The sequence below is a fragment of the Mustela lutreola genome, chromosome 13 (assembly GCF_030435805.1).
Source record: "Mustela lutreola isolate mMusLut2 chromosome 13, mMusLut2.pri, whole genome shotgun sequence".
Lineage (NCBI taxonomy): Eukaryota > Metazoa > Chordata > Mammalia > Carnivora > Mustelidae > Mustela > Mustela lutreola.
Window position 1 is genome coordinate 8,794,734 of NC_081302.1, and position 26,468 is coordinate 8,821,201.

Here is a 26,468-nt window from a genome sequence, read left to right on the forward strand (position 1 = left end):
ACTTCATTAAGGTCCTTTCTCTCCTTTTGCCTTTCTCAGTTTTAGTTTTATCTTGAGGTGAGTAGAAAGGTGGCCCCTAGAGTTTCAATATCAGAACTGCAATGTCCAGAGGAAGTAAGAGGTTATTTCTTCCTGTGTCTTTCTTAGAAATGGGGCAACTTTTCCCACAAGTCTTCAAAAATCATTGCCTTATGCTAGGACTAGTTCATGCCCATTCCTAAACTAGTTACTTGGAAATAAGATTACTATTCAATTTAGCCTGATCATTGATGTAGAATAGATGGTGGAGAGTCCACTTTCATGATCATTATTCCAATCCAAAGTTGTGCTGAGAAGCACTACCCTAAAATGTAGGCCTTTCTCTCGATCGGAAATAAACAGCTATTAAAATAATCTGGATATATTTAAAGAAAACACTTATTTATGGTACTGGACCTTCTTCTGTTGTATCTAAATTTTCACAAGAATATTTTTATCCGTGTCAAAACTTTCAGAGAGCAGAAACAAACTGATATTCTTTATAAAATGATATGATCTTTTAAAAAGACATTTTACTTATTTGAGAGAGAGCATGAGAGCAAGTGCATGAGCAGGGGGAAGGATAGAAGGAGAGGGAGAAGCAGACCCCCCACTGAGCAAGGAGCCCCATATGGGGCTTGATCCCAGGACCCAAAGATCATGACCTGAGTCAAAAGCAGATGCTTAATCAACTGAGCCACCCAGGTGCCCCTGTAAAAGGCTATAATCTTAACCTGCAACTTCTTTTTTTTTTTTTAATTTTTTTTTATTTATTTGGCAGAGATCACAAGTAGGTGGAGAGGCAGGCAGAGAGAGAGAGAGAGAGGAGGAAGTAAGCTCCCCGCCAAGCAGAGGGCCCGATGCAGGGCTCAATCCCAGGACTCTGAGATCATGACCTGAGCTGAAGGCAGAGGCTTAACCCACTGAGCCACCAGGTGCCCCTTAACCTGAAACTTTGACTCACTGTTGTCAAAATTAGACTTCGGATGGGTTTTTGAAATTTTAAAAAAATCCCTGATTCTCTGAGAAATGAAACTAATTTACTTCATTTTGTCAGTATTGATTTATGAATGAATGAAACTAGGTTATGAATTATTTTATAATGTGGATAATAGCTTTTCAATTTACCCTTCTGTTGAGCTATGTTTTCATATACTATATTGGGTTTCTGTAAATCTAGAGAGAGTTCTTATCTGAAATATGTCCTAAGTGACAACTCATTTACATACTGTTTTCTTATATTCAGAATAAAAGACTCTTCAGAAAGAACAATTTCTTCATCACTTACCTCTGAAGAAAATGAAGGTAACTTTGAAGATAGAGTTTCAACATCAAATGAAGTAATATGGTCAAGTACCAGTGGAAGTAAATATCAAGTAAGTCACTTTAGTGAAAGTCATATGATATCTTCAAATGGGACTAGTTCATCTTTGTCACTGTTTCATTCAGAAGTAAAGAAAATTTTTCCAAGCCATGGAGGGTATCCAGAAAATGAACATGAAACAATACAATTTTCATCCAAGAAATTATTTTCAATAATGAAAACCAACAAAAATAAAAATTTAGTATTTTCTTCTGACTTTAACTTTTCAAGAAGTTCTAGAATCACTGTAGAAAGTGAAGATATCGATGTGGCACCATGCCCTTCTGCCCACTTATTTCTTTCTAGGGACCAAGTCAGACTTCTGGAAGAAAATGTGAGAAATCAAATTGCTTTGAAATCTAAAACTACATTAGAGAATAAAATTACTTATCTGTACTCAAGACTTCAAGAATCCTTGATCCAGAATCAACGTTCTGTTAGAATGGGTATTTCTGCCCAACCACAAGATTCTTTTTCAGGACAGAATCCTCCTCAGAATCAAGAATTTTATGAAACCAGATTTACTAGTCAAGCCCAACAATTTGTTAACAACCAAGAATCAGTTAATAGCCAGCCTGATATCATGGCCAGATACTTTGCGCTACCTCAGGATTTGATAAGGAAGCCATTTTCCAGCAGCATGCAAGACTCCTCCCAGACCCAAGATATGGACAGAAACCAACATTTGGTGGACGTCTCATATTCTGTTGAGACTCAAGATTCAATCAAGGGCCAAGAGTCTGATAAACACTTCAGTGAGGCCCAGTATTCTGTTTGGCTTAAAGATTCAAACAAGATTAAATATTTAATGAAGGGGCAAAATGCTATTTTTAAGAATGCCAGATTTCTAGTTTTAACTCTAAGTCCAGATTCACTTGCAGAAGGGGTGCTACAGATGGAGAGTGTAAAGCCAGGGGGACAGAAACAAATCGCTTCGTCAGAATTAAGTCAGTATTCTGTATATGGCTCGGGGCTTCTTCCACCTATCCTTAAAAGGCAGAAAAATAGGAGAAAAGCATTACACAGTACGAGTAAACTTAGTCTCAAAGTTCCATCTCGAAAGTCAAAGAAAACACCAACTCCGTGGGTATTTCAAATGACAGTATGTCACACTTCAAAACCTAGCAAGTTAGGATGCACGCATAATGCTGAGGAGAAAGAATCACATCAAAGGAAAGGTCTATCAGACATGGCTTTGCATCTTACTTATGTTTCCAAGCTCATTCCTCCCTATGTTAAGAAGTATTCCAGAAAAAAACTAGTGAAAGTCATGCCAGGTGTAACAGGATGTGGACATTCTCTGTCAGCAGATGCAGAGAATGTTGATTACCTGGGGTCTCTTGAGAAAAGAGGATCCTCGGGCAGCACTAAAAATATAAAGCAGCATGACGGAGAAAATGAAGGACAAAAAAACATTTTACCAAAAATCCCACCTCAGCTAGAACCGTCTTTCATGGTCAGTACTTTTCAACTAAAATCACCGTGTTCTTCCTTGATAGAAATGACCTGGAAGAATAAAGAGCTTCTTAGCGACCCAATTATACGAGCAAAGGAAATTGGTATTGCAGATTTTCATGCCCCCAATAGTAAAAAAACATCTGACCTGCATATTCCCAAGCAGGAGGCCCCTTTAAAAGAAGCTTTATCAGAACCTTGGCAAAAATGTGTCTCCTCTATGGAAGCGGAATCAAACAGGAGAATGAAAACGCAGGAAGAACTAAAAAATACAGAGAATTCCCATCTTCCACTTTCAAGTGGAGAGAAGTTACCAACTAGTTCACCAGAAACGAAAAGGGACTTTCCACATGGAAACATACAAAAGCAAAAAGATTTTCTAGAAATTGTTCTGGAGACCTCAGAGGTTAATCTGCTCATTTCACTAGGAATCAAAGAGCATAAAAGCAGTGAACAATTAACAAGTGTAAAAACTCAAGAGAGTACAGAAGATGTAATTAGGAAGGAAAAGAAACCACGAGTAACACTTCATATTACAGAATGTGATAACCTGAGTGAAAGCGAGGGACTGGAACATGACACGAGAGGCAACATAAAAAACATGCAAGGTAAAAGAATATCTGCTACACTTCACAGTGCCACTGACACTATCATTTCTGAACCATTCGATGTGGAAATGCATAGCAGATTAAAAGCCAAGATTGATACATCAACAACAGGGGTTAGTCATTCAATGGCAACGAAGAAATTACCAGATGAAAAGAAAGCCTGGGATGCAAAATACATTGGGAAGAGATGTGTATCTAAAAAGCCACAAGAACATGACAGAGAAGAACAACAACAACAAACTTGTCAAGAAGCATTTCCACAGCTGACACAAGATTTCAGCCTCAGCATGCAACTGAAGCAGAAGCCCAAATATGTCAGATTTAAAATAAAACAGAGCAGTTCAGAAAGTAGAAAAATGCAAAATAAAGAGCAAGAGGTGCAACCACAAACTCTTCCTACAGGAACAATTCTGGGAACTAGTCCATGCCCCACGACGGGTCCAATTCAAGTTGAGGTTAAGCAAAGCAGACACAGACCTACAGGCAGAGGAACTGCAGATCCAGAGAATCCTCTTCCAGGGCTGGAGAACTCACGAGCTGGCAAAGTTTTGACTGAAACAACAGAATGTGGTGTCCCCTTTGATGGAAGTCCCAGGAGGATAACGGAGGATCATATTACAGAAGAAAAGGCAGACCTCCAACAAGTTTTACCTGCAGCTGCTCTGAGGTCCTTCATTATCCATATGCTTCCTTTCTCATATTTAAAAAGACAGCAAATCAGAAAAAAATTATCAGGTGCAAAAGGGGTACTCCGTCCCCAATCTGCAATTATGAAAGTAAAGAAGCCAACAAATTTACTGATGCCTAGTATTAGTAGGCATGGTACTGCAAGACTTAGGAAAAGATTGAGCGGCAGTTTTAAATCCTTAATTAAAGAGATGCTGAAAGACAAAATTATGGCAGATGAGCTTGTCAATGTGACTTACCCTCACATGTCTGTTTTGCCTTGGATTAGAACACAAAGCAGATTAAATGCAGAGAATCTCAGTCAGACCCAGCTAAAACAAGAGAAATCAGAAGAGGAACGGATAGAAAAGTATTCAGATTCTATTAATAAAGGCAGTGGCTCCGGCAGCAGCACACTAGAAGTTAAATTGCAAGACGAAGTGAGAGGAGACAAAGCAGCTCCACGAGAAGCCGCCGTCCTGCACGAGAGCCGGGGCCTCCCATCGGACGCCAGTCCAGAGAAGGAATTCAAAATAGAGGAAGCAATACCTCCACCAGTTACATCCTTGGAAACACTTATGGAGTCTGTTTCCTCTCCCGTAAGAGATCTATTTCATGTTGAGAATATGAAGAAAAGCCTAATAACACAAGCCGACGTACAATGCTGTGCAGATTCTGAGACGCCTCGCCCAACATCAGAGACACCTCTCCTAACATCAGAAAAATCACTGGCTGAAGACCCTTCAAACCAAACCAGAGAAAGTGATGTTCTAGATTATGGAAGTGATACAAGGGAAATGGGTTACTTTTCTGCAGAAACAAATTCTGCAGAATTACCAAAAGATTTACCAACAACCTTTCCAGAGACTTTTAACTGCCACATGCCTATTGCAACTCATTCCAAAATAAATAAAAACAAAGTAAGATTCTCATACACAGAAAGTTCGGTGAAGTCTAGACCTGTAGATTCGAAGACTGTGAAGCCATCAATTTCACAAGTATTTAATAGCACAGGTCAGAGAAGGACACTGGACTCCAAATGTAAGGCAAGGTTGGAGAAGATCAACCAAGCTAATGGACTGCTATATGAATTTTTAAATACCCTTTACTCTCCCATGCAGAGCTTCTGTCCTACTCAGTTAGAGCAAGTGAGACCACGGTATGTTGATTTCTTTGACAAGAGCTATGCATTCCATAACCAAGAGGAAAAAGTGGAAGATGGAGAGGAAGCAGAGCCAAAAACTTTGCTAGAAGCAGCTTCACAGCATACCCAGTATCTCTGGCCCAATGCCTCTCAAGGGAAGGAGACCCACCTTGGTGAATCAGACTCAGCGCTGGACTGTTTAACGCAGGAGCTTCCTGTTAGTGAGCGAGGTGTGCAGCACCAAGCATGGTTTGCACAAACTGCACTGCATACTGGCCCCCAGATGGGTCCTAGAGAAGCTGAGGAACTCAAGAAAGTCAGCAAAACAGAAGATGACATAATAGTCCCTATGGGTCCAAAGATTCCACCTCCCAAAGCAGAGAACTCATCATCTGATGTACGGTTGAACACCATGACAAAGGGTGGCGTACCATATGGTGGAAACCCTGAGAGGGTACTAGATTCTTATTTTGTGGAAAACCATTCAGAGTTACCTAAAGATTTACAAGTGACATGCCTGACTTCTTTTGATTCTATTGAGCCCTTTGTTTCTAAATCTGAAAGAAAGAAAAACACATTAGAATTAGGAAGGAAGCATATAGCAGCAAGTCACAGATACAGAACTATTAGGGGGAAAACGCCATCCGTTTTACATATGCTTAAAGGCACACAGAGCAAGGGACTGCGGTGCAATTTTAAAACAAAGATGAAAAATCCACAACAAAATAAAAACAGGGCAGATGCATCTCTCAATGTCATTCAGTCCAACATGCCTATTTTGTCCAACACCAAAATGAGTAGCAGGTTGAATGTAGAGACAGATATGCAGAGGATAGCAAGACTTGATTATATGCAGCCAATGCAAGACAAATTGCTAAATGGAAGGGAAGTGTGTTGCCCAGATCATATTGTGAGTACTTTAACTGACAGTGTGAGAGATGAGAAAGAGGAGGAAGGGAAACATGAAACTTTACCAGGTCCCGAGAGTAGCCGAGACTTTATATTCAGTGCATATCAGAAGAATTGTGACCTTGTCAAATCAGATGAGGAACTGAAACAACCGCGAAGTATAAATACTCAGGTACAACCACGAAAACATGGTTCACAAACTATTTTAGGTTCTGCTTCATGCCCCATATTGGATCAGTTTCAATTTGAAAAACTGGAGAGTTATGCTCGGTTTTTACCTCCAAAGTCAGGGGGAGCAAAGATGGATGAAAGCCTTTTTTCTACAAGAGAATACGACGTCCCGTCTGATGCGAATCATCCAAAGGAAGACACTGGTGGCATTGAAAAGAAAGACACGGTGACTTTGGATTCCCGCATTCCTGCTTTATCTACATTCAGACGAAAGAAAAATTTTAAAGAATACTCAGGCAGGAAAACTTTAGTGAATCTCAAATGTGGAATTTTAAAAGCAAAGAAACCGTCAGTTTCGTACATATTCAGTATGAAGGGTGGTGCTGGCCCAAACCACAGAAAAGAATTGGGCTATAGCTCTACAGCCCAAATGGAAGAGATGGCTCAAGGTGAAAAAGTGGTGGCTAAAATATATTCTTTCATGGATAGTACACTTGAGGTTAATATGTATAGCAAGACAGAAAGAGGAAAAGGTATGTTAGGAGAGAGAAGTCTCAGTTCTAAACAAGTAAAGCAAGTCATATCACCACAGGAAGAGGATATTACTTCAGATGACACTAAAGAGAACAGTCTTCAGGATGCAGAAGAAGAAAATGAACAGGAGCCATTAGAAGTAATTCTACAGCACAGCCAACACTTCAAATTCTGTTCTGGCCACAAGGAAGAACTTGGTTTTCATCAATCAGAAAACCAAGGAAGTGGGAAAATTCTGTTTGTCACTGAACAAGACATCTCACAACAAATGCTGCCTCCAGATTCAGTGCAGGGACAGAAGCCGAAGAAAAGCTACCAGACACAAAGTGGTGCAACATATACAGTGAGTTCACAGCTTCCTTTTCTAAAGTCAAAGAAATCACTAACTGATCAAGTTTTAATGGATCCTAAGTGTCCACTTAGGACAAGTGACCTAAGTGTTGGGAGCCATAAGGAGGAATTCTACAGTCATGATAAAGAGGAAAATGCAGAGTTTATAAAAGATCTACAAGCAAATGTCCTGGAGTCTTTGGTTATCTCCACACCTGGTCTATCTGACTCTAAACTGCAGAGAAAGACATTTACATGTAGAGCTTTAAAAAATAAAATTAGTCCCAGATGTGTGATTATGAAGGCAAAGAAGACACCAGTTTCACCAATATTTAATATCTCAGGGAGTGGTTGTCTAAAAAACCTACATCCAAAGACCCTGAAATCACAGATTATTGACTCGCTAATTCATATAAAATGCTCTGGGATCCTGGAAGATCTTATTGCAGAGAGAAGGAAAGGATTAGCACAAGAATTACCAGCAACAAGTCTGGAGTCTTGGGATTTATCCACACTTGCTTTACCTGCATTAAAAAGAAAGAGAAGCAATTTAAAGTATATAGACAAGGGAAATAAAATGAGTCTTGAATGGGTAACTTCAAAGACGAAGAAGGCAGCGGTTTCTCAGACACTCACTATCACAAAACGTGGCACACCCAGCCAGAGAAGGCAAGTCACATGCAACTTCAAAATCATGATGAAACAAGGGAAACCCACGGCAGACATGACCCTAAAAGCCACCTCCTCTCCTGTTCCTGTTTTACTTGATGTGAAAATGCATAACAGAATAAAAGCAGAGTCTGATGTGTCCTGGAAAATGAGATTCAGTCACAAACTGCAACAGCAAGAGGAATCACCAGATGGAGAGAGAGCCTGCTATGCTGACTCCAGTGATCGGCGGGGCCGCGCCTCCAATGTCACGACGGAGGTCAAAGACCCGTGTGAAGAGGCAGCCCCGTGGAGTTCTGAACACCCCAGCTTCATTGCTGGTAAAATGAAGGAGCTTTACGTTGTGAAGTCAGAACTAGAACTAAAGAACTCAGCAAAGATAAAAATCCCAGAACCACTTAACACAGCCCTGGAGCTGCAGCAACAAACATTTCTTACACAAAGTGTACTACAGTCTGTTTCTTGCTCTATTTTGAATTCACTTCCCTTTGAGAAGCAACCAAAAAGAACAAAAACACAAAAAGGCTTACAATATGCAGAGAGTCCAAAGATTTTATCTCCAGTGCTAGAGAAATCAGTTCCTAAATCTTTAACTGTTACAGCACAGAGTGACATCCCAGCTGAAAGAGGCCCTAGAAAGGAACTTGCTAGATCTCCAGAGGAAAAGATAAGGTTGCGAAAGGATTTACAAGGGAGAACCCTAAAGGGCTTTGATTTCTCCCTGCCAGCACCATCTGAATTTGAAGATGGGAGAAATGCAGCAGGAATCCCCAAGTCTAGAAATGAGAAGGCAAAAATGGCATCAATTTTAAAGACAATCAACATTGCTAGGTCTGGTGCTCTTAGCCACGGAAAGGAACAGGACGTCGCCTTGGAAAACACAGCCAAAGAAACACCTCAAAGTATGTCAGATCTATTTTTGAATACCTTCCCTTCACCTATATCCATTTCACCTGCCATCAAAACACATAAAAAAGTAAAAAAGAGAGACCTATTAAGAAATAAAAACAATATCATACAGCCAGAACAACATGAAGGGGAAAGACTCTGTCCCTATTCTTCTAATAAATGGAGCAGCTCAAGCAGCACATCAGAATCAAGATGGCAAAATAGAAAAGAAAGAGAGGGCGACAGAGTTTTATTTGAAGCAGGTCTACAATTCCTGTATAATACAGGAAGGAGAAAAGATCAAAATATGCTTCTTATGGAGCAGGACGTGCGGCAGCAAACACTGGTTTCAGAAAGTAAATTGGAAGCTACTTGTCCTCCTCCGATTCCATTTCAAACTAAGGAGCTGAGCAAGACTATCCCACCACGAGAAGACATACCAAATGGAACAGAGCAAAATATTCCATTTCCAAAATCAGGGAAAACAACATTTGACTACTTAGTTGATGAAACAGAGTCTAGTACTGTGTCTGACGGGAGCCCTGCAAGGAAGCTAGATGTTCATGTTGCAGTTTCCCTACAACCTGAAGAAGAAGAAGATGTCATAAAAACTCCAAAAGTTATGAAACAGAGAGTTGATCAAAATATCTTACCTACCAAATCAGAGAACACAGTACTTGGAGATCCAGGTGATAAAAGGTCTGGAAGGAAGAAAAGTGGTCCCATTGCCAAGAAACATAGAATGCTGCAGAGAGATTTACTAACAACATCCACAGTATCTCTTTTATTTGACTCCGAAAATCAAGAGAAGATATTAAAATTTCCAAGAAGAAAACATCGTAGGGGTCCCAAATGTGTAACCAGGAAGGCAAAGAAGCTTCTTTGTTCACAGATGCTTAATATCACTGAGGACGATAATCTCTACTGTAGGAAGGAACAGGACCACAACTTAAAATCTATAATAAACGACATGCAACAGAATAAAAGCACAACAAATGCATTTTTGTCTCCCATGCCTGTTTCAACTGATAACAAAATAGATATTGAAATGCATATCACATCAAAAGCAGCGGCGGGTCAACCAAGAGTAATACCATACAGCTGTACTTCTGCAGAGCTATGGAAATCAGCATGTGATGGGGAAGTGTGGAAGGCCAACTCAACTGATCTACAAAACAGATCAAGCAACACAATGAAAATGAATGTGCACCATGAAAAGGAAGAGGAAAATACCCCAAAAATATTATCGGAATCAGTTCCACACTATAAGCAACACTTCAGTTTCAGTGCCCATCATATGAAATATCCTGGTTCTTACCAATCAGAATCTGAACTGAATAATTTAGAAGTCAGAAGCACTTGGAATTGGTCTTGTGCAGCACAAAAAATGAGGCCAGAAAAACGCTTTAGAGGAACTATTTTGAAGCCCTTCTCTAGACACGTGATGAATTTTCAAGTTGAAAGAGTGAAAAAAAGTCTTCATACTCAAGAAGGAATTAAATGTATGGGAGGAGGAAAGACTCCATTTCCGAAAACAGGGAAATCAGAGACTGGTTCAACACAGTGTGTTCTCTGGGATGGAAATCCTAAGAGAAAATGCGATAGTTGTATTTTTGAGGAAAAGGCAAAGAATCAAAATGACTTAGTAAGAACAGTCTTAAAATATTCAGATTTTCCCAGCTTTGATTCGTATGAACCTAAAAGCCAGAGCTACAAATTAGAGTTTTCAGGCAAGAAAAGTATAATAAATCCCAAGCATGTAACTTTGAAGGCAAAGAAACAACCAGTTTCACAGTTGCTTAATATCACAGGATGTTTTATAGGAAGCCATAGAAGGATGAAGCGGTGCAAATTTCAGTACAAGATGAAAGTGAGGCATTGGTTTGAAGGTGTGGGCGAGGCATCATTCCTTGCTACTATGGGAACTAAGATTCCACCACCCAAGTCAGTGACTGATAAACACCCCTTCAAAGCAACAGCAAGGGGCACTCTGTATAACAAAACACTTCACAGAAATCTGCATGGTCGTATTACAGAGGAAAAGGTAGAGTTACAGGAAAATTCAGCCACAACTTTCCTGGAGCCTATAGATTTCTTTTCGCCAATTTTATCAGAACCTGAAAGCCAGATAAGCACAGTACAATTATTAGAAGAGGAAATCACATTGAACCCCAGACGTTTAACTCTGAAGGAAAAGGAGCCAGCAATTTCACAATTACTTAAAATCAGAGGGCGGTTTACCACAAAACGCAGGAAGAAACTTGGATCCAGTTTAAAAACCAAAATGCAACAGGTACATCAAGGTAAAAATGTGGCTGATACATTTCCAAATACCATGTACTTCACATCAGACCCCTCTGACATTGAAAGACAAAATAGATTCAAAATAGAGATGGACAGAGTATCAAGGTTTCGTCATGTACAACCCACACAAATGCAGTTGCCAGTTGAAGGGCTACTGATTTCACAACCACTTAATCCCACTGGTCATGCTGCTTTAAGCATTAATGAGCAACAGGAAAAGAAGAGAGACAGAAAGAGAGAGAAGACTGCATTAAATGTGGACCTAAAATTTGCATATGAGTCTATGCCTGTTTTATCACACATCACAATGGAGCAGTCACCTAGTACCTTGGGTATCTATGAAGACTCTTCTGAAAAAACACATGCCCTAAATAAAGCAGGTGCTACTTCTGCTTATGCCTACACACCTATGTATCCTAAAATCATAAAACATAAAGCTAAGGCAAAAACAGCAGATGTGACCAGCATTGTGCATAGCAAACGGATGAGACTGAAGGCAAAGAAGCCACCTGTCTCCCAGCTGTTTCATACTATAGGTTGTGGAATCAGAAGAAACAAAAAGGAACCGAGACATGAAATGAAGAAACAGAAGGAGTCCCAGCAAGATAAAACCATAGCAGATTTGTTTCCGAACACTGTTTGTGATTCTGGATCTCTTTCATCTCAAATTAAACAATTTACAGAAGGAGAAAGGGAGAAAGACGGGCCAAGAAAGCCGATTTACCTTCTTCCACAGGTAGAGCTGGTGACGCCACTAAACAAAAGAAAAATGTCATCTTCACAGTCCACTGATATAAAGAGTACTATATCAAGAAATATCAAAACACTGAAACAGTGTATTAGAGAGCAAACAGAAAAGGGCCGAATCGTTTTACTCGACATTCTCCCAGAGTGTAGAGATCAGTTAGTGATTAGCCAAGAAGTGAAGAAGGAGCTTGACCACGTGAAAATAGGAGTACCTTTGAACAGAGAAGTCCGCCGTGGTCTAGCTTCCCAGAAGAGGGAAATCAGTTACACTGGGTTAGACATCCCAAGAATCAGAACACGTACAGAATGTGAATTCCTTGTTGCACAGAGAGCACAGCACAAAGATGCAGACGTAGTCAAGCATTCAGTTTCAGTTCCAGCGGGGAGAAGAGTATCCAAGAAAACCAATGTTTCAGTAAATTCAAAAGGACGGAATATATTTCTTAAAGAGTTGGATGCTTCTCAACAGATGACTCGCAAGGAGAAAGAATTCTGGAAACAAGGAAGTATTTCACTGACAATTTGGGGATCTTTTGCCTTCCCCATTATGGAACCTCCTCATTTGAAAAACACAGGAAAGGTAGCTGAGGAAGATACGTCCACTAACAAAAGGACTATTTCACATCTATTGAGAAGAGAAGGCATAAAAGAAACCAATACCTCACGAGGTTCAAAAGGACAGAAGTTTCTTTGCACCAATCGGCTGGTCCGGCAAACTATGTCTGCAGTGCACAAAGGAGAGGGAAAACCAGATGGCATTCCTGAAAGTATTGTGGGTTCTGTGTCTCGTCCAAATAGAGAGCGTCTTCAGGCAACACAGGCAGTAAATACAAAGAAAGAAGACATAAGCACTCCTATAAGTTTACATGTAAATCCATGGAGAAAAGAGCAATCAAAGTTAATGGATATTCCATTAAGATTACATGGATGGAAAATGACTTTTTCTGAAAAACTGAGGGTGAAGCAATTCCATAGTTCTAACCAGAATAAAGAAAATATTCTGGAACCCGTTTCTTCTTGCCTATTGGATCAGCTCTATAATGGAAGGCTAAAGAAAAAAGTCTCAGCAAAAGGAATGAGTTCAAAAGTTTTGAGTTCAGTGGTAGACAAAGCATTGAATGAAGTAGAGACTCCAGTAGATCAACCTTCTATTAACTTGCATGACAGAAGAAGAAAGGAACATCAAAAAGAGAGTACGTGCAAGGTTCTCCAAACATCAGTTTCTCTTTCCCCGATGGATATACTTCAGATTAAGTTGCCATGTGTAAAAAAAACACTGAAGGCTCCAACATACCACACTGCAAATACAGAAGGGATTGGCTTGCATGTGGAGGGAAACGAAGAGCATCCAGAATGTATACATCATACTTCTCCCAAGTCTGCGTCTCACTCTTCGAGGGATGTATTTCAGAGTAAGACACCATCTGAAGAGGAGGTATCAGAAGAAGTAGTTGGCACTGTGGATTACATTCCAAGCACAGAAAAAATTCGCTCACTCTTTACAGGAAAAGAGACCAAGGTGCAGACAGATGAATGTAAATCAGCTATAAAACTGTCAAGCTCGTGTACTTCCTTACCATCTCTGTCACATACTAATGTGGATTCGAGAATAAAAGTAGGGCAAGAGAATTCAGGAATACCAAGGAGCTGCCTTCCACCGCTAAAGCTCCAGGTATCACCAAGTGTCAGGAAGACTTCATTTGCAGAGTCCATTAATAGAGGTAGCTTAAGCAATGTAAGAGAATCAGAACATTTGCCACAGGGAAAAAAGGAAGATGGAAAAAATGTAGTATATGTGAAAGACATAATGGGCGTCCAATGTGTCGCTTTTAAAGGAAAGAAAACACCTTTTAAACACACACTGCATGGAAACGCACCACAGTGGAACAACAAAGAACAAGAGGAAACGATGCAGAAAGATACAAGCGACCTAGAGACAGTTCAGAGCAAACGCCATGCTTCCATTCCGCCTTCACCTCTTGTGGAATGGGACCCTGAAATAAAACAGGCGCTCTTGCGAGGGATCGCAAGATTTTGTCTTCCGTCACTGCCGCTCCAGAAATTATCAGATGCAGTGGGAATGTGCGAGGAGCCGGCTGGTGACATTTTAAGCAGCATAAGAAAGGCAAAATATGTGCCACAGAAAGGTAGAGGGGAAATGGCCTTGGAAGCAATCGGGCATCCCAAAAGAATAGTTTTGAAGGCAAAACAGAGTTCAGTTACACAGGAATTACAGTTGGACGTCAAAGAAAAAGTGAAAGAGATGCCGAAAGATAAAGATAAACAAGATGGGATTTGGAGCAAATCTTGTGTTTCCATCTCTATTCCTCCTGACTCAGAAGTGGACACAAGAATAGAAGGAGATGATGCCTTGCTAATAGAAGCAAGATCTTCTTTCCTACAAACAGAACTCCAGGAGTCCTCAGATGCAGGAACAAGAGCATACAAACAGGCTATTTATGGTGATACCTCAAATAGTGTAAAGGAAGCCAAGCAACAGGATATCATGCAGGAAGAAGAGGAGGGAGTAAAAATGATTAAAGTCATATTTTGGAGGAGAAAGAAATCAATTTTACAGGAAATCCAGCTGGACATCAAAGAGCAAGAAGAGAAGAGACAAAAAATTAAAGGTGAGCCAGATGTCCTTGTGACCGATACTAGCACTTGCATACCTGCTCCTTCTCATTTACAATTGTATACAAAAGTAAAAAAAGCAGACTATGTAACTGAAGTGACAAGATGCTCTCTTCCAGCACTGTCACAGCAGAAATCATCAGATGCAGTGAAAAAAGCAAATGAAAAGTCCACTGACGGTGATCTCACAAGTGATGTACAAGAAGCAAAAGAACACACGCCACAGAAAGAAGAGACTAAGGCAGAGAAATCAGCCAAGAGAGACCTGCGGCACCCAAAAGGGGAAGATGTAGAAAGGAACAAAGCACGAGTACAGGACGTCCCGTCGGATCTTAAAGAGCCCTTGAAAGAGGATCCAGAAAGCAAAGAGCAGGGGAAAGTGGGTGAAGGAGGTAAGTGTGAACAGGAAGTAGTTCTGCCCACGAGCTGGGCTTCTGAATCTCCGCTGACTCACCATGAACTGAACACAGGAATAGGAGGAGAAGAAGACAGGCAAGGGAGAACAAGATCTGCTGTTTCACGGCCCCAGCTACGGAAGTCATCTGATGCAGGGAACAGAGTGTATGCAGAGTCAGCTGGAGATGCTATTTCTAACGATGTCACAGTAGTACCAGAGTATGAGCCGCAGGAAGGAGAAGATAGAAGAAAAATAGTAAATATAAAACACATAATGTATCCCAAAGGCGCAACTTCCAAGGCAAGGGTATCACCACTTCCACCTGTACTCAACACCTCTGGGGGTTGTGACCGCCGAGTTTCAGAAGTACAGACAAGCATGAAAGAAAAATCAAGATACATCCACGGAAGAAGTGAGCTAGATAAGGTTCTGACGAGACCTTCTCCGCCTCAGTTTAAATTAAACAAAGGTATAGAAGGCAAGGGAGAGAGACGAGTAACAAGACCCTTTCTCCCACCCTCATGGCACAGGGAACCGTCACACGCCGAGCAACTGCAGTATACAGTACTACCTTTGAGTGCTATTTCCAACGATTCGAAAAGAGCAAAATACGTGACACAGAGAGAAGAGGATGAAGAGAAAACTTTTGAGAAAGACATCATGCATTCCAAGTGTATAGCTTTGAGGGCAAAGAAATCACCCCTTTCCCGTATACTCAAGACAAAGAAACTGCAGGTGAACATCAAACAACAAGAGAAAGCGGGACAAGAAGATGACAAGCAAACCGTTGTGCTTCTGAGCGACATCCATCCTTTTCTCACGTCCTCAGCTCGTCTTAAGACGGACACAAAAGAGGGGGAACACGAGCCAGAAGTAATAAGAAATGATGCGTCCCATCTCGAGCTCCAAGAATCGTCGCCCCCAGGGCAAATAGCATCTGCAGAGTCCCCTGATGCCCTCGTGAAGAAGGGAGTACAGTGCCCACCACAGGCAGAAGGGGACAGAGCACAGACAGAAGCCAGGAATGACTCAGTGCAGCCGCAGGGCTCAGATTTGAAGACAAAGACATCACCACCTCCTCATGAATTCCGTGTCCCTGAGCGCAGTGCTTCGACCGAGAGAGAGGAGCCTCCGTGTATAAAGGAGAAAATAGAAGAGGAGCAGCAAAGAATGGGAGATCCCGACGCGGCTCTGACACGAGCTCCTCCCTCCACACCTTCTCCATCTTACCACAGCTTGGACACAAGAACCAAAGTCGACAAAGACTTGCTGGCAATGACAGGATTCTCTCCTCCACAACTGCTGTGCCCCAGGTCATGTGCAGGAGAAACCAGATATGCAGATTCCAGTGAAAGCACTAGATCATGTAATATAGTAATACAAGCATATCAACATGTGCCAAAAGCAGAGGTAAGGGACAGAGTAAAAATCAAAGGTGGGAAAGGTAGAAGATTCACCCGAATAATTACCTTGACCGCAGAGATGTTCCCATTTCCACATCCACCCTGTAGAAAGAGGCTACCTCTGAACATTAAAGAGCAAGGAAGAGAAGTGCCAGAAGACAAAAGTGAGCCAGAAACGGTTCTGAAGGAGACCTGTGCCTCCTTACCTTCTCCATCTTCTCTGAAATGGGACACAAGGATGAATGAAAAGGAAGACACGCTAAGAGTAACACAGTCCTGTTTTCCACCACCAAAGATTCGAGATCCATTCAGTTCAGGCAAAAAGCCATATACTAAGTCATTTGATGTTTGTGGGTTAAAAGACAAGGACAGACTCAAAACAGATACTGAAAACAAAGTGGTCCCAACATCTATGGCTACGAGGGTAAAGGAATTACCACTTTCACCTGCACTTGATGCCAAAAAATTGCCGTGGAAATTTAAAAAGCAAGAGAGCAAGGTGCAGAAAGATGAAGAGGACCTCGCTACGCATCTGGAGGACATGTGTACTTCTTTACTTACTCTGCCATACCTGAAATTTGGCTCAAGGCAAGGAGAGGGGTACATGGTGAGAATTACAAAACTGCCTCTCCCCCACCTACCGTGCAGGGAATCACAAGATGCAGTGAAAACAGCATATGCAGAAACAACTGAGGGAGAACTTTCAAATGCTGTAGAAAAATGGAAAAAACACGCATTACAGAAAGAAGTGAGGGATAGAGAGAAAAGCGTGGCTATGGATAGTAGCGTGGATCCCAACGATAGGTATTTGAAAGCAAAGAAATTGCCCAATTTACTTAGATACAATCTAAGTGACCTTCGATGGAAAACCAAAAAGCAAGAGGGAATGGCTCAGGAAGGTGGGCGTGAGCCCGGTGCGGCGAGGCTGACCAAGACTTGTCCTGGGCGAGCTGCTCTCCTTCCCTTCAGCGCGCGCCCCGGAGAGGAGGAAAGGCGGCCCGCACCCGCCGCGCGCTCTTTGTCCTCAGGCAGCTCCCGGGAATCGTCAGATTCTCAGGACAGGGAGTGCGCCGAGCCCATTACCGGTGATATTTTGATCCGTCCACGAAAAGGAGAGCATCATGTGCCCCAGAGAGAGGAAAAGGAGGAAGCAGATAGAGTCAACCTCGGGTTTCCCAAACATCCAGAAAAGAGGATGCAGGAAAGCGAAGATGAAGCAGGTGTGGCAGTGTCCGGCGCTTCCTCGTCTTTATCATCTGTCCCTCACCTGCAGCTGGATAAGGACATCCAGGTAGGTGAGGAACTGCCGGGACCTGCAAGGTCTGTTGCGGAGAGAGAATCAAATACCAGGGAAGTAGTACATACAGAAGCAGTCCGTGGTGACGGCACTCCAGACAGTGAAAACGAGAAACAGCGTGTGCCTCGGGAAGAGGAGCAGGACAGAGAAAAAACAACAGATAGGAGAAATAGGACACAGATCACAGATATAAGTGTGAAGTCCAGGAAATCACCTCCTTCCCTTAGGCTCCACAGAACAGAGCTGCATCTGGACCTTGGAGGGCACGAACAAAAGAAACAGGAATGTGCAGGTAAACCAGCCTGGACACTGCGAAGAAAAATTCATGTTTCCAAACCTCCAGCTGAACTCACACAGGATAAAGGTATACAAGTAGATGAAGGTAGGCTTAGGATTCAAAGACCCTCTCTAATTCCACAAATGCTTTCAGCAGCATCAGATAGAAAGAGGAGAGCAGACACAGGGGCAGTTTGTGCTGTGAGGGAGAGAGAAAACAAACAAGTGTCACAGAAAGAAAATAGGCAGGAAGTGAAAACAGTAGATGTGACGATCAGGATGCATCGCAGGGAGGCCCGGCTCTCGTCGATTTCACACGTCTTTCACACGAAGGAGTTTGTGTTGAATATTAAGGAGCTAAAGGAAAATGTGTGCAGAGGTAAAGATGAGCTACCTGTGCTTTTGACAAGGACCTTTTTTTCTGTTCCATCAGCCCCTCCCCTGTCTCTAGATTCAGAGAGCAAAATAGACAAAGATGTGCCAGGATTTACAGGATCCTCTCCTGCACAGCGAAATCTCCAGGAATCCTCAGGTATCCAGAAAACAGGAGTGACGGAGGTAGTTGCTGGTGATGGGGAAATTGTTAAAAAAGCAGAACACTCCGTACCCCAGGAAGAGGCAGTGCACCAGTGGGCCTCAAACTTCCTGATCAGTGTACAGAGAAGGAATGATCCTCCCCGAGTCAAATCCGAAGGAGATTTGAGTCAGTTAGTTTTAAATTCACAGCATGAGGATGTTTATTTAACAGGATTTGGTACCGGAAGTGGGAAAAGGCTGGAGTATTTCTTTACAGGGCAAGAGGTGCAGCCAGAAAAATACAAAACAGAAACTTTCACTACATTTCTTTCCTACCCCACCGGGGAGCCCACTAAAATTGGAAATCTGAAGAAACAAACTGAAATAATGAATAACTTAAACCATAAAATGAGTCCTAAGGTTTTAGTTTCACCACCAAGGAAAATATCCAAGGAAATACATCTTACATTTGGTGACCCTGTAAGTGCAAAAGGATTTTCTGTTTCAGAGCAAGTTGCCCACCAGCAAAAAACTTTATCAAAAGCATCTCCAGGATCTGCAGATTCATATAAATTGGATAAGCCAGAGAGCGATGTACACAATAATGATAAAGGGAGCAGAATGCTCTCTCCCAGAGTCTCAGCCGCACAGACAAAGAGATCACTTGAGAAGTCGAGAATCACAGCGACAGATGCCTCCCCAGGTATAGAGAAACAAGAGATTGTTGTGAAAAAGCAAGTGGTGCTACAGTCGGAGAGTGGACATAAGACCTGGCTGGACTCCAGCTTTTCTCTTAAGTTCCCATTTCGAAATGGAAGGCAGAAGGCACCATTGGAAACAGATGTATGCAATGAAACTACAGTGTATCCTAGAATACAAATACTACCAGGAATACACATGGATATTACAGTGTTTGATACCATAGGAGGGAAAAGAGAGCAGGGATTGCCAGGTCCAGAACAAGAGGAATGTATTCTAGACTCACTCCAGGAGTCTCTTTCTTCTCACTGGACTTTTCCACTTCAGTCTGGAGACCTGGAGGGAAAAAATAAGACGGACACAAGCATTACTATAAATCTGGAGCAAAAAACATTAGAAGTGGAGGAAGGGGGATTAAAAATAGACAGAAAAATAGCTATCCGCCTGGCAGTGGACAAAACAGAAATGCATAAACACACTGTGGTCAAGCTGGAGGAGAACAAGAAAAGGGACACAAGGAATACCGTAAACCTGAACATTCCATCTCTAAAGGCACAGAAATCTCAAATTAACACTCAGGTGATAACTCATGTAGAAAACACCTGCCCAATCAGGCAAAAACATAAAAAGGAGCTAGAAGTCTCAGGTGCAAAACAAAATATTCAGCCACAGAAATTGTTTCAAAAACATGTTCTGGATTCATTTTATGCCTATATTCCTCTTTCTCTCAAATTTAAAGGCTGGAAAGGCAGATTGACAGTAGCAGATTTGAAAAGAGAATTGAGCCCCAAATATTTAACCATGAAAATCCCAAATCATCCAATTTCACAGATTCTTCACAACATGGGACATGGCACTCCAAGCAATAGAAAGAAATTAGAGTATGACTTGAAGAAACCAAAGAAAATAGTTTTGCAGAGTGAAGATGCCTCAGGAATATTTATAAGAAATCTTTCTATTTCTGCAATGAGTTCATCTCAGACAGAAGAAATAGTAGACTCTGAAACAAATCGAGGAAGAAAAAAGATACTCTGTCTCTCTGAATTCCAGCACAAATCACCAAACACTCAGGGGAACAGCTCAAGCACTGTAAAAGAAGGGGACCAGCATTTTATAAACACAGCTGCACAGGATTCCCGCCCCTTTGTGGTGGAGGGGCAGCGCAAGCAGAAACTCCCCAGTGTCAAAACAGAAGCAAATCTCCGCAGCAAAACAAAAAAAAAGATTTTCCTTCCACAAACAAAAGGAAAAAGGGTTGTTCCAGGGCATGATAGTTCAAGGACCATGAAAGAACCTGACGCGCTTATGACTGAAGATGAAGAAAAGGCACCAAAGCCCATTCTAACACCAACAGAGGGTCTACTCATGTCTGACCATCTGAAGGACAATGCGGACGCCCACATGGAGAGTACCCTAATTATGGTTATTTCCCCTCCAGGTCTAGAAGTACCACAACATGGGATTCACCCATCCAGAACCATGGAGAGTGGCTCACCCCTTCAACAGGGGGGTCAGAGCAAACCCATCCAGGACGCAACCACACAAAAGGTCCAGCAACAAAAAACGTTTCCAGGAATTGGGCCTATGGCATCCCAAGTTAAAAGTAATGAAATAGAAGGAGTGGCACATAGTATAAGTACAGAAAGTTTACTTCCTCTTTATGAAGCAATTAAGAGTGTCTTTGAATCCCAGATAAAAATTATCCATGACAAAATTTGTGAAGATATACTGAAAAAGGTAAAAGCCCCAAAACCCGATGATTGGAAGTCACCGCCATGTGCAGGGAGCCCAGACACAACATCCACAATGATACCTCCCAAAGTGCAGCCAAAGCCCATTTTAAAACGTTTTACTCCCAAAGAAAACAATAAGCTCATTCATCATTTTGAGTCAAAATCATTTGAAATAAAACTGAATCTGATGCCAGAGATGGCAAAACAATCCTTCCAAAAACTTAACTTTTATCTAAAACAGTCTGTTTCAGAAGATAACCATTGGAGGCTATATCCAAGACATAAAAACATGTGCTTTGTGTCTCTAGAAGGGATTGATAGTATAAAACTTAACTTAAAACAGAAATACACCAAGGATTCACTGCCTGTCAGGGGAATGAAGACATTGATTGTCAGTGTTTCAAGAGACAGCAAAGAGATCATTACAAAGCTGAAGAGTATCAGTAAGCTAGAAAGTAGAGCGTCTTCAGTGACTTCCGCTAAGCAGATGCCATTGCCTCATATTCTTCAGAACTACTCAGTAGAAGAAGAAGACAAGCTGTGCATACACTTTTCTATGAAAACACTGGAGATTCAAATGAAAGCCTTTCCCAGAATTGTAAGAGAATCTTATGCAATGGCCAGGGCTCAGAATATAAGGAAGCCTTTATCTAAATGTATTCATTCTGGTTTCAAGGTACCAAAACGAAAAAACAGAATTTTGTTACTTTTTGAGGAAAAGTCTCTTCATCAAATAGATCTTGATTTACAATATAAATACCTTCGTTTTCTCCTGGGGCTTCCGGTCAGACATATATTCCCAAAACCAGCTGCACTTCCCAAACATACTCTTAAGTTAAACACGGTAGCAATATGTGAAAATAGAGGTAACAAGGGAGAAAGTGATGGTGGTCTCTGCATTGATAAAGAACTGTTAGAACAGCATATCACTTTCAAGAAGCAAAGTCCTCATGAAAACTCAAAATTGAGAAAATTCCTGGAGCCACCGCTTGTGTGTGCTCCTGACCCCAATCAACAAGGCACAGTGGCGAGAGACACTACAGCTCTTCCAGAGTTAAAATCTCACAGGACTCTGGAAAAAGATAAACAATGTCATGTATGGTTTCAAGAAACAGATACATCCAAATCTTTTGATTCAAAGACTCAGGAAAGCACTCCCAGTTTAGTTGATTCCCGTTCAACTCAGATTTCTGAAGATTTTACCCAGAGTCAGACAAATATTGAGAGGTCAGCCAAATCGGAGGAATTCTTAGCTCTTGAAGCACGTGAGAGTGAAGAATGTATGTTTTTAGAAGCCAACCCTTATCTAAGTCAGGAATCACGAAGCATTCTATTTGAATTACAGAAAGGCATTCCTTTGGAAAATCTGTACAAGACGAAAAAAAGGAAAACTAATTTGAAACCATTGTGCAGGGAAGATTTGGGTTCCCAACATGTAAGAGGCTGTAGAAGACACTCCTCAGTCGTCACACCTTCCTATGAATCCCACAAAAGCAGGAAATACAGGTTGTCCTCTAAAATGCCATCTCCTGACTGGTTGTGCCATGGTTCCTTAAATGCTGTAGAAGTTCCGTCTAGATCATCTTCTGCTCCATTCAGTGGAGAGAAGGCTTCATGGACTGCAAGGGGCAGAACCAACCATTCTTTAGCTCCCTTAACGGAATCAAATATCAAATTACATCTTGCAAAAGGCCAAGGCAGACCTCACAGACATATGGAAAGCAAAGAAGGAAAGAAGGCCAAAATTGATTTATTTAGAAAGAACAACGTTCATTGGGACTGTGATTACAGTTATACACGGAATAAAGAGAAATGCACGAGAAAGAAGAAAGTCCGTAATTATGAGTCAGAAAGACCAAATTACTGCCCAAGCAAACCTAAGTTACCATCAAAGCTTCCTCAAGAGGATATCAACTTTCATTTTGAAAGAAGACAAAACCAGCCATTTTTTTATGCCTGTATACCAGCAGACTCACTGGAGATTGTGCCCCAAACCATTCGCTGGACTATTCCCCCAAGAACTTTAAGGAAAACAAACTTCAGAGCTCCTCTGGTGGCAAAGCTTTCAAGCTCTTTCAATATATGGACTTCACCCAAAAAGATTTTGGAGTCCCTCCTGGAGTCCTTCAGTCCAGTTCGTCCAAAATGATATTAGCACATCTAGATTCATCTGAAGTGGAAAACTGGTTGCTATTGTGTTATTCTGTGAAAAATAAAACCGCATAAAGTCAAATGGTTTCCTCATGAACTGTTTTCTAAACTGGTATATTTTATTTCTGCAGTAAATTTGCACAATTTTTCTGGAGGACAGGTTGGAAGAGCAGATGACTTTGGGCTTGATCCCACCATGCGGTGGGATCTCCTTTTAGTTTAAGCTGCCTCCTCGTGGTCCCCCAGGAGAGGGGCGGGGACGAAGAAGCTCTCTTTCCATCCCACATGATGCCTGAGGGTGCGTCTGAAGAAAGGGACCCTGTCAATGAGATTGAGAGAGAGTGACCAGAAAGTTGGGAGGGCATAGAAACCAAAGGGAGAGAGTTTTAAACAACAGTGAGGGTTCAACAATGTGAAAGGTTACAAAATACAGGTCTAAGTCTTGGTTTTGAGGGACCGTATTCCTGTGATGATTTTGTCCTCCTCTTGGACCTGAGCGGCAGCTCATTGGCCTGCACCTGATCACCGTCTGCCACCACTGGGCCACCTGGTCATTTCAGGACCTCAGTCCAGAGCACCTGCCGCTGTGCAGGAACGTCCTCTGAAGGGCAAAAAGTCATCCTGCAGAACTACCAGGGGAAGGGAGACTGCCTCCCAGTGCACCTGCACGACCTGTCTGCCCATGGCCACCTGCCCATGTATTTCCCTGCCCTGGGCTTCAGGGCCCCTGGCTCGGGGGTACCGCAGGCTCACCTCCTGGTGCAAGTGACTGATTTGTGTCAAAATGCTAATGGAGGGGCACCTGGGTGGCTCAGTGGGTTAAGCCTCTGCCTTCGGCTGGAGTCATGGTCTCAGGGTCCTGGAATTGAGCCCCGCATCGGGTTCTCTGCTCAGCGGGGAGCCTGTTTCCCCCTCTCTCTGCCTGCCTCTCTGCCTACTTGTGATCTCTGTCTGCCGAATAAATAAAGTTTTTTTTTTTTTTAAAGATTTTATTTATTTGACAGACAGAGATCACAAGCAGGCAGAGAGGCAGGCAGAGAGAGAGAGGAGGAAGCAGGCTCCCTGCCGAGCAGAGAGCCCGATGTGGGGCCCGATCCCAGAATCGTGGGATCATGACCTGAGCCGAAGGCAGAGGCCCCAACCCACTGAGCCACCCAGGCGCCCCCGAATAAATAAAGTTTTAAAAAAATACTAGTGGAGAAATGGATGAGAGGTAGATAAGACAAGTTTGGCCATAGATTGAAGTTCGAGGGCTGCATGAGGGGTCCACAGAGGCCCATCCTACTATCCTTGTGTGTATGTTCAATATTTTTTATAATAAAGACTGTTAACATATTCAATCTGATTGTCAAACCCCATGGACAGATCTCATATATAAGACGCCAGACCATCATTCTGATGACAGAATCTATTAAATTGGTTGTAGTACATGTCTTGGGAGGTAAAGTCTTCTATTGTTAAATATAAAAAACATAATTTCATTATTTTTATTGTTAACATAAAAGTTGTATGTAAATTATATAAAATTAGGTACTTTGCTTGGTTAAAAAAATGGAACATTTTGCAACTGTTTGTTTTATTAAGCATGCCAAAATATTCCAAGCATAGTAAATATGTGTTCTAAGAAGATCAAGTAGCATTTATAATAAAAGAAGCATTGTTATTCTATCATGAATATAATGGTGATATGAAAAATGACCATCATAGTATTATCTACAAATATTTTCTGTATCTCCACAAGATAACTATTTTTAACAAAATCATTTCACATCTTAAATAGTAACATTGATTTCTTAATATTAATTATTCAACCAGATGATTTCCAATTATTTCATAAAGTCACTTTCTAAGTTTGTTCGAATTGGGGTATCAAGAAAGTTACACTTTACACTTGGCCTTCTAAGTCTTTTTTAATTCATAGGCTTCTCATTCCATTGGGATTTTTTCCTTACAATTTTTCAAATTGACGAAACCACGTTTTTTGTTCTGTAGAGTTTCCCATGATCTGTGTTTGCTAATAGTGTCCCCATTGGCAGATTGAAATGATTAACTACGGATCCCTAATTGTTCCTTTAAAAAGTCTTCAGAGAGGTTACACAATTTGCAGCATTTGAAATAAAATGTGTTTACTTTGGAAGATCAGCTGTCACTGTGGCAATGCAAACCAGAAGATGTTAGAGCTATAGAGCTCTTAAATAGTTAAATGTTATATAGTTGGAGTGCGCCTTGGGTGGCTCAGGCATTGAGAGTCTGCCTTTGGCTCCAGATCACGATCCCAGGGTCGTGCCCAGTGGGAAGCCTGCTTCTCCCCCTCCCACTCCCCTGCTTATGTTCCCTCTCTTGCTTGTCTCTCTCTGTCAAATAAATAAAATCTTTTAAAAAATGTTATATAATTAGAGCTCTTATGGCTGAAATAGCAAAATGTCCTCCCATAAATAATAGGGGAGCGATCGAGTGATTAGTTCTTGCATTGTGACTAGTTTTTACATCATGAGACACCAAATGTCTATTTGTTAATAGAGAAATATTGTAAGATTCTGAATGTAAAAGTAAATATGAAAGGGCATCTTCAGAGTAAGGAATCAATACATAGATCAAAATTTGTAAAGCTGATCAAACCCAAACCATCCTAATCCAGAAAAATGACATTTTTGTTAACTGGTTAATGTACTTTTTGCCAACATTGTTTGGGCTGCACACTCTTTGATTACCTCTTGGAAAAATAATTTTTTATAATTTTTCATACAGAGATCAAAGGTAAACCAATCTTCTAGTGGCTGATCAAAATTTATTTATTACTGACAATGTAGAAAATGCAGGCACTTTTGTTGACTCAGTGGCCATTTTGCGTATCATTTCATTTGGAACCACCAGACTTCATCAGAACTGGATACATCAGATCAGGAAGATGCAAGCCAATAGACTAAGATGTGTGGCGTGTTACATTACACACAGATGTCCTTGCTGTTTGTGGTACTGGTATTGGGTCGTACCACAGCAGCAAATGGTGGTAAACTCTGTATCATGCAACCCCTGTGAAGAAAGGAAGTATGTATCCTGTGTGCTCTGCTCTTTTGAGTATATTCTTGTCAGAAAAGAACATCCTTTTTGACTAGGTGTTGTGGAGAATGACTCAGCAGCTTATTTGTTACACATTTTTACATATCTGATGGAAGATTTTCTATAGACCAGTTTCCTATACCTTCTCTCCGTGTCCCATTTTTCCTCTGTAATGGACATTCCTGCAGCAGGCACTGTGGAAGGCTTTCACGAGACCATACCCCTGACTCCATGTCTCAACCTGGGACGTGTCCTTCAGAGTGGACAGGATTCCTGGCACCCATTTCTACACGGGGATGGCTAGCATAGCTATAGACAAGAGTGAATGTCAATCACATTTAGCTCCTTGAACCCAAACGAAATGCACCCTAACTCCACTTCCTCTGAGATGGATCCAAAAAATATTTACAGCCTCTCTGATCTCACCAAACATGAAGTCAAATATGAGAGAGGCCAAAGCAAAGTAGAAAGAGAAAATATTTTGAACTAATTACAA

The 26,468-nt window shown here is 41.5% G+C and overlaps 1 protein-coding gene across 1 annotated transcript in view; it reads left to right on the forward strand.

Annotated features, from left to right (window-relative positions):
* The window catches only part of CCDC168 (coiled-coil domain containing 168), a 28,587-nt gene extending 5,593 nt beyond the window's left edge, over positions 1–22,994 (forward strand). The window contains exon 4 of the mRNA XM_059144295.1: positions 1,265–22,994. Coding sequence (XP_059000278.1) covers positions 1,265–22,910 — 21,646 coding nt within the window. The 3' untranslated portion in view covers positions 22,911–22,994. The remainder of the gene's footprint in view (positions 1–1,264) is intronic.
* Positions 22,995–26,468: the final 3,474 nt, after the last annotated feature.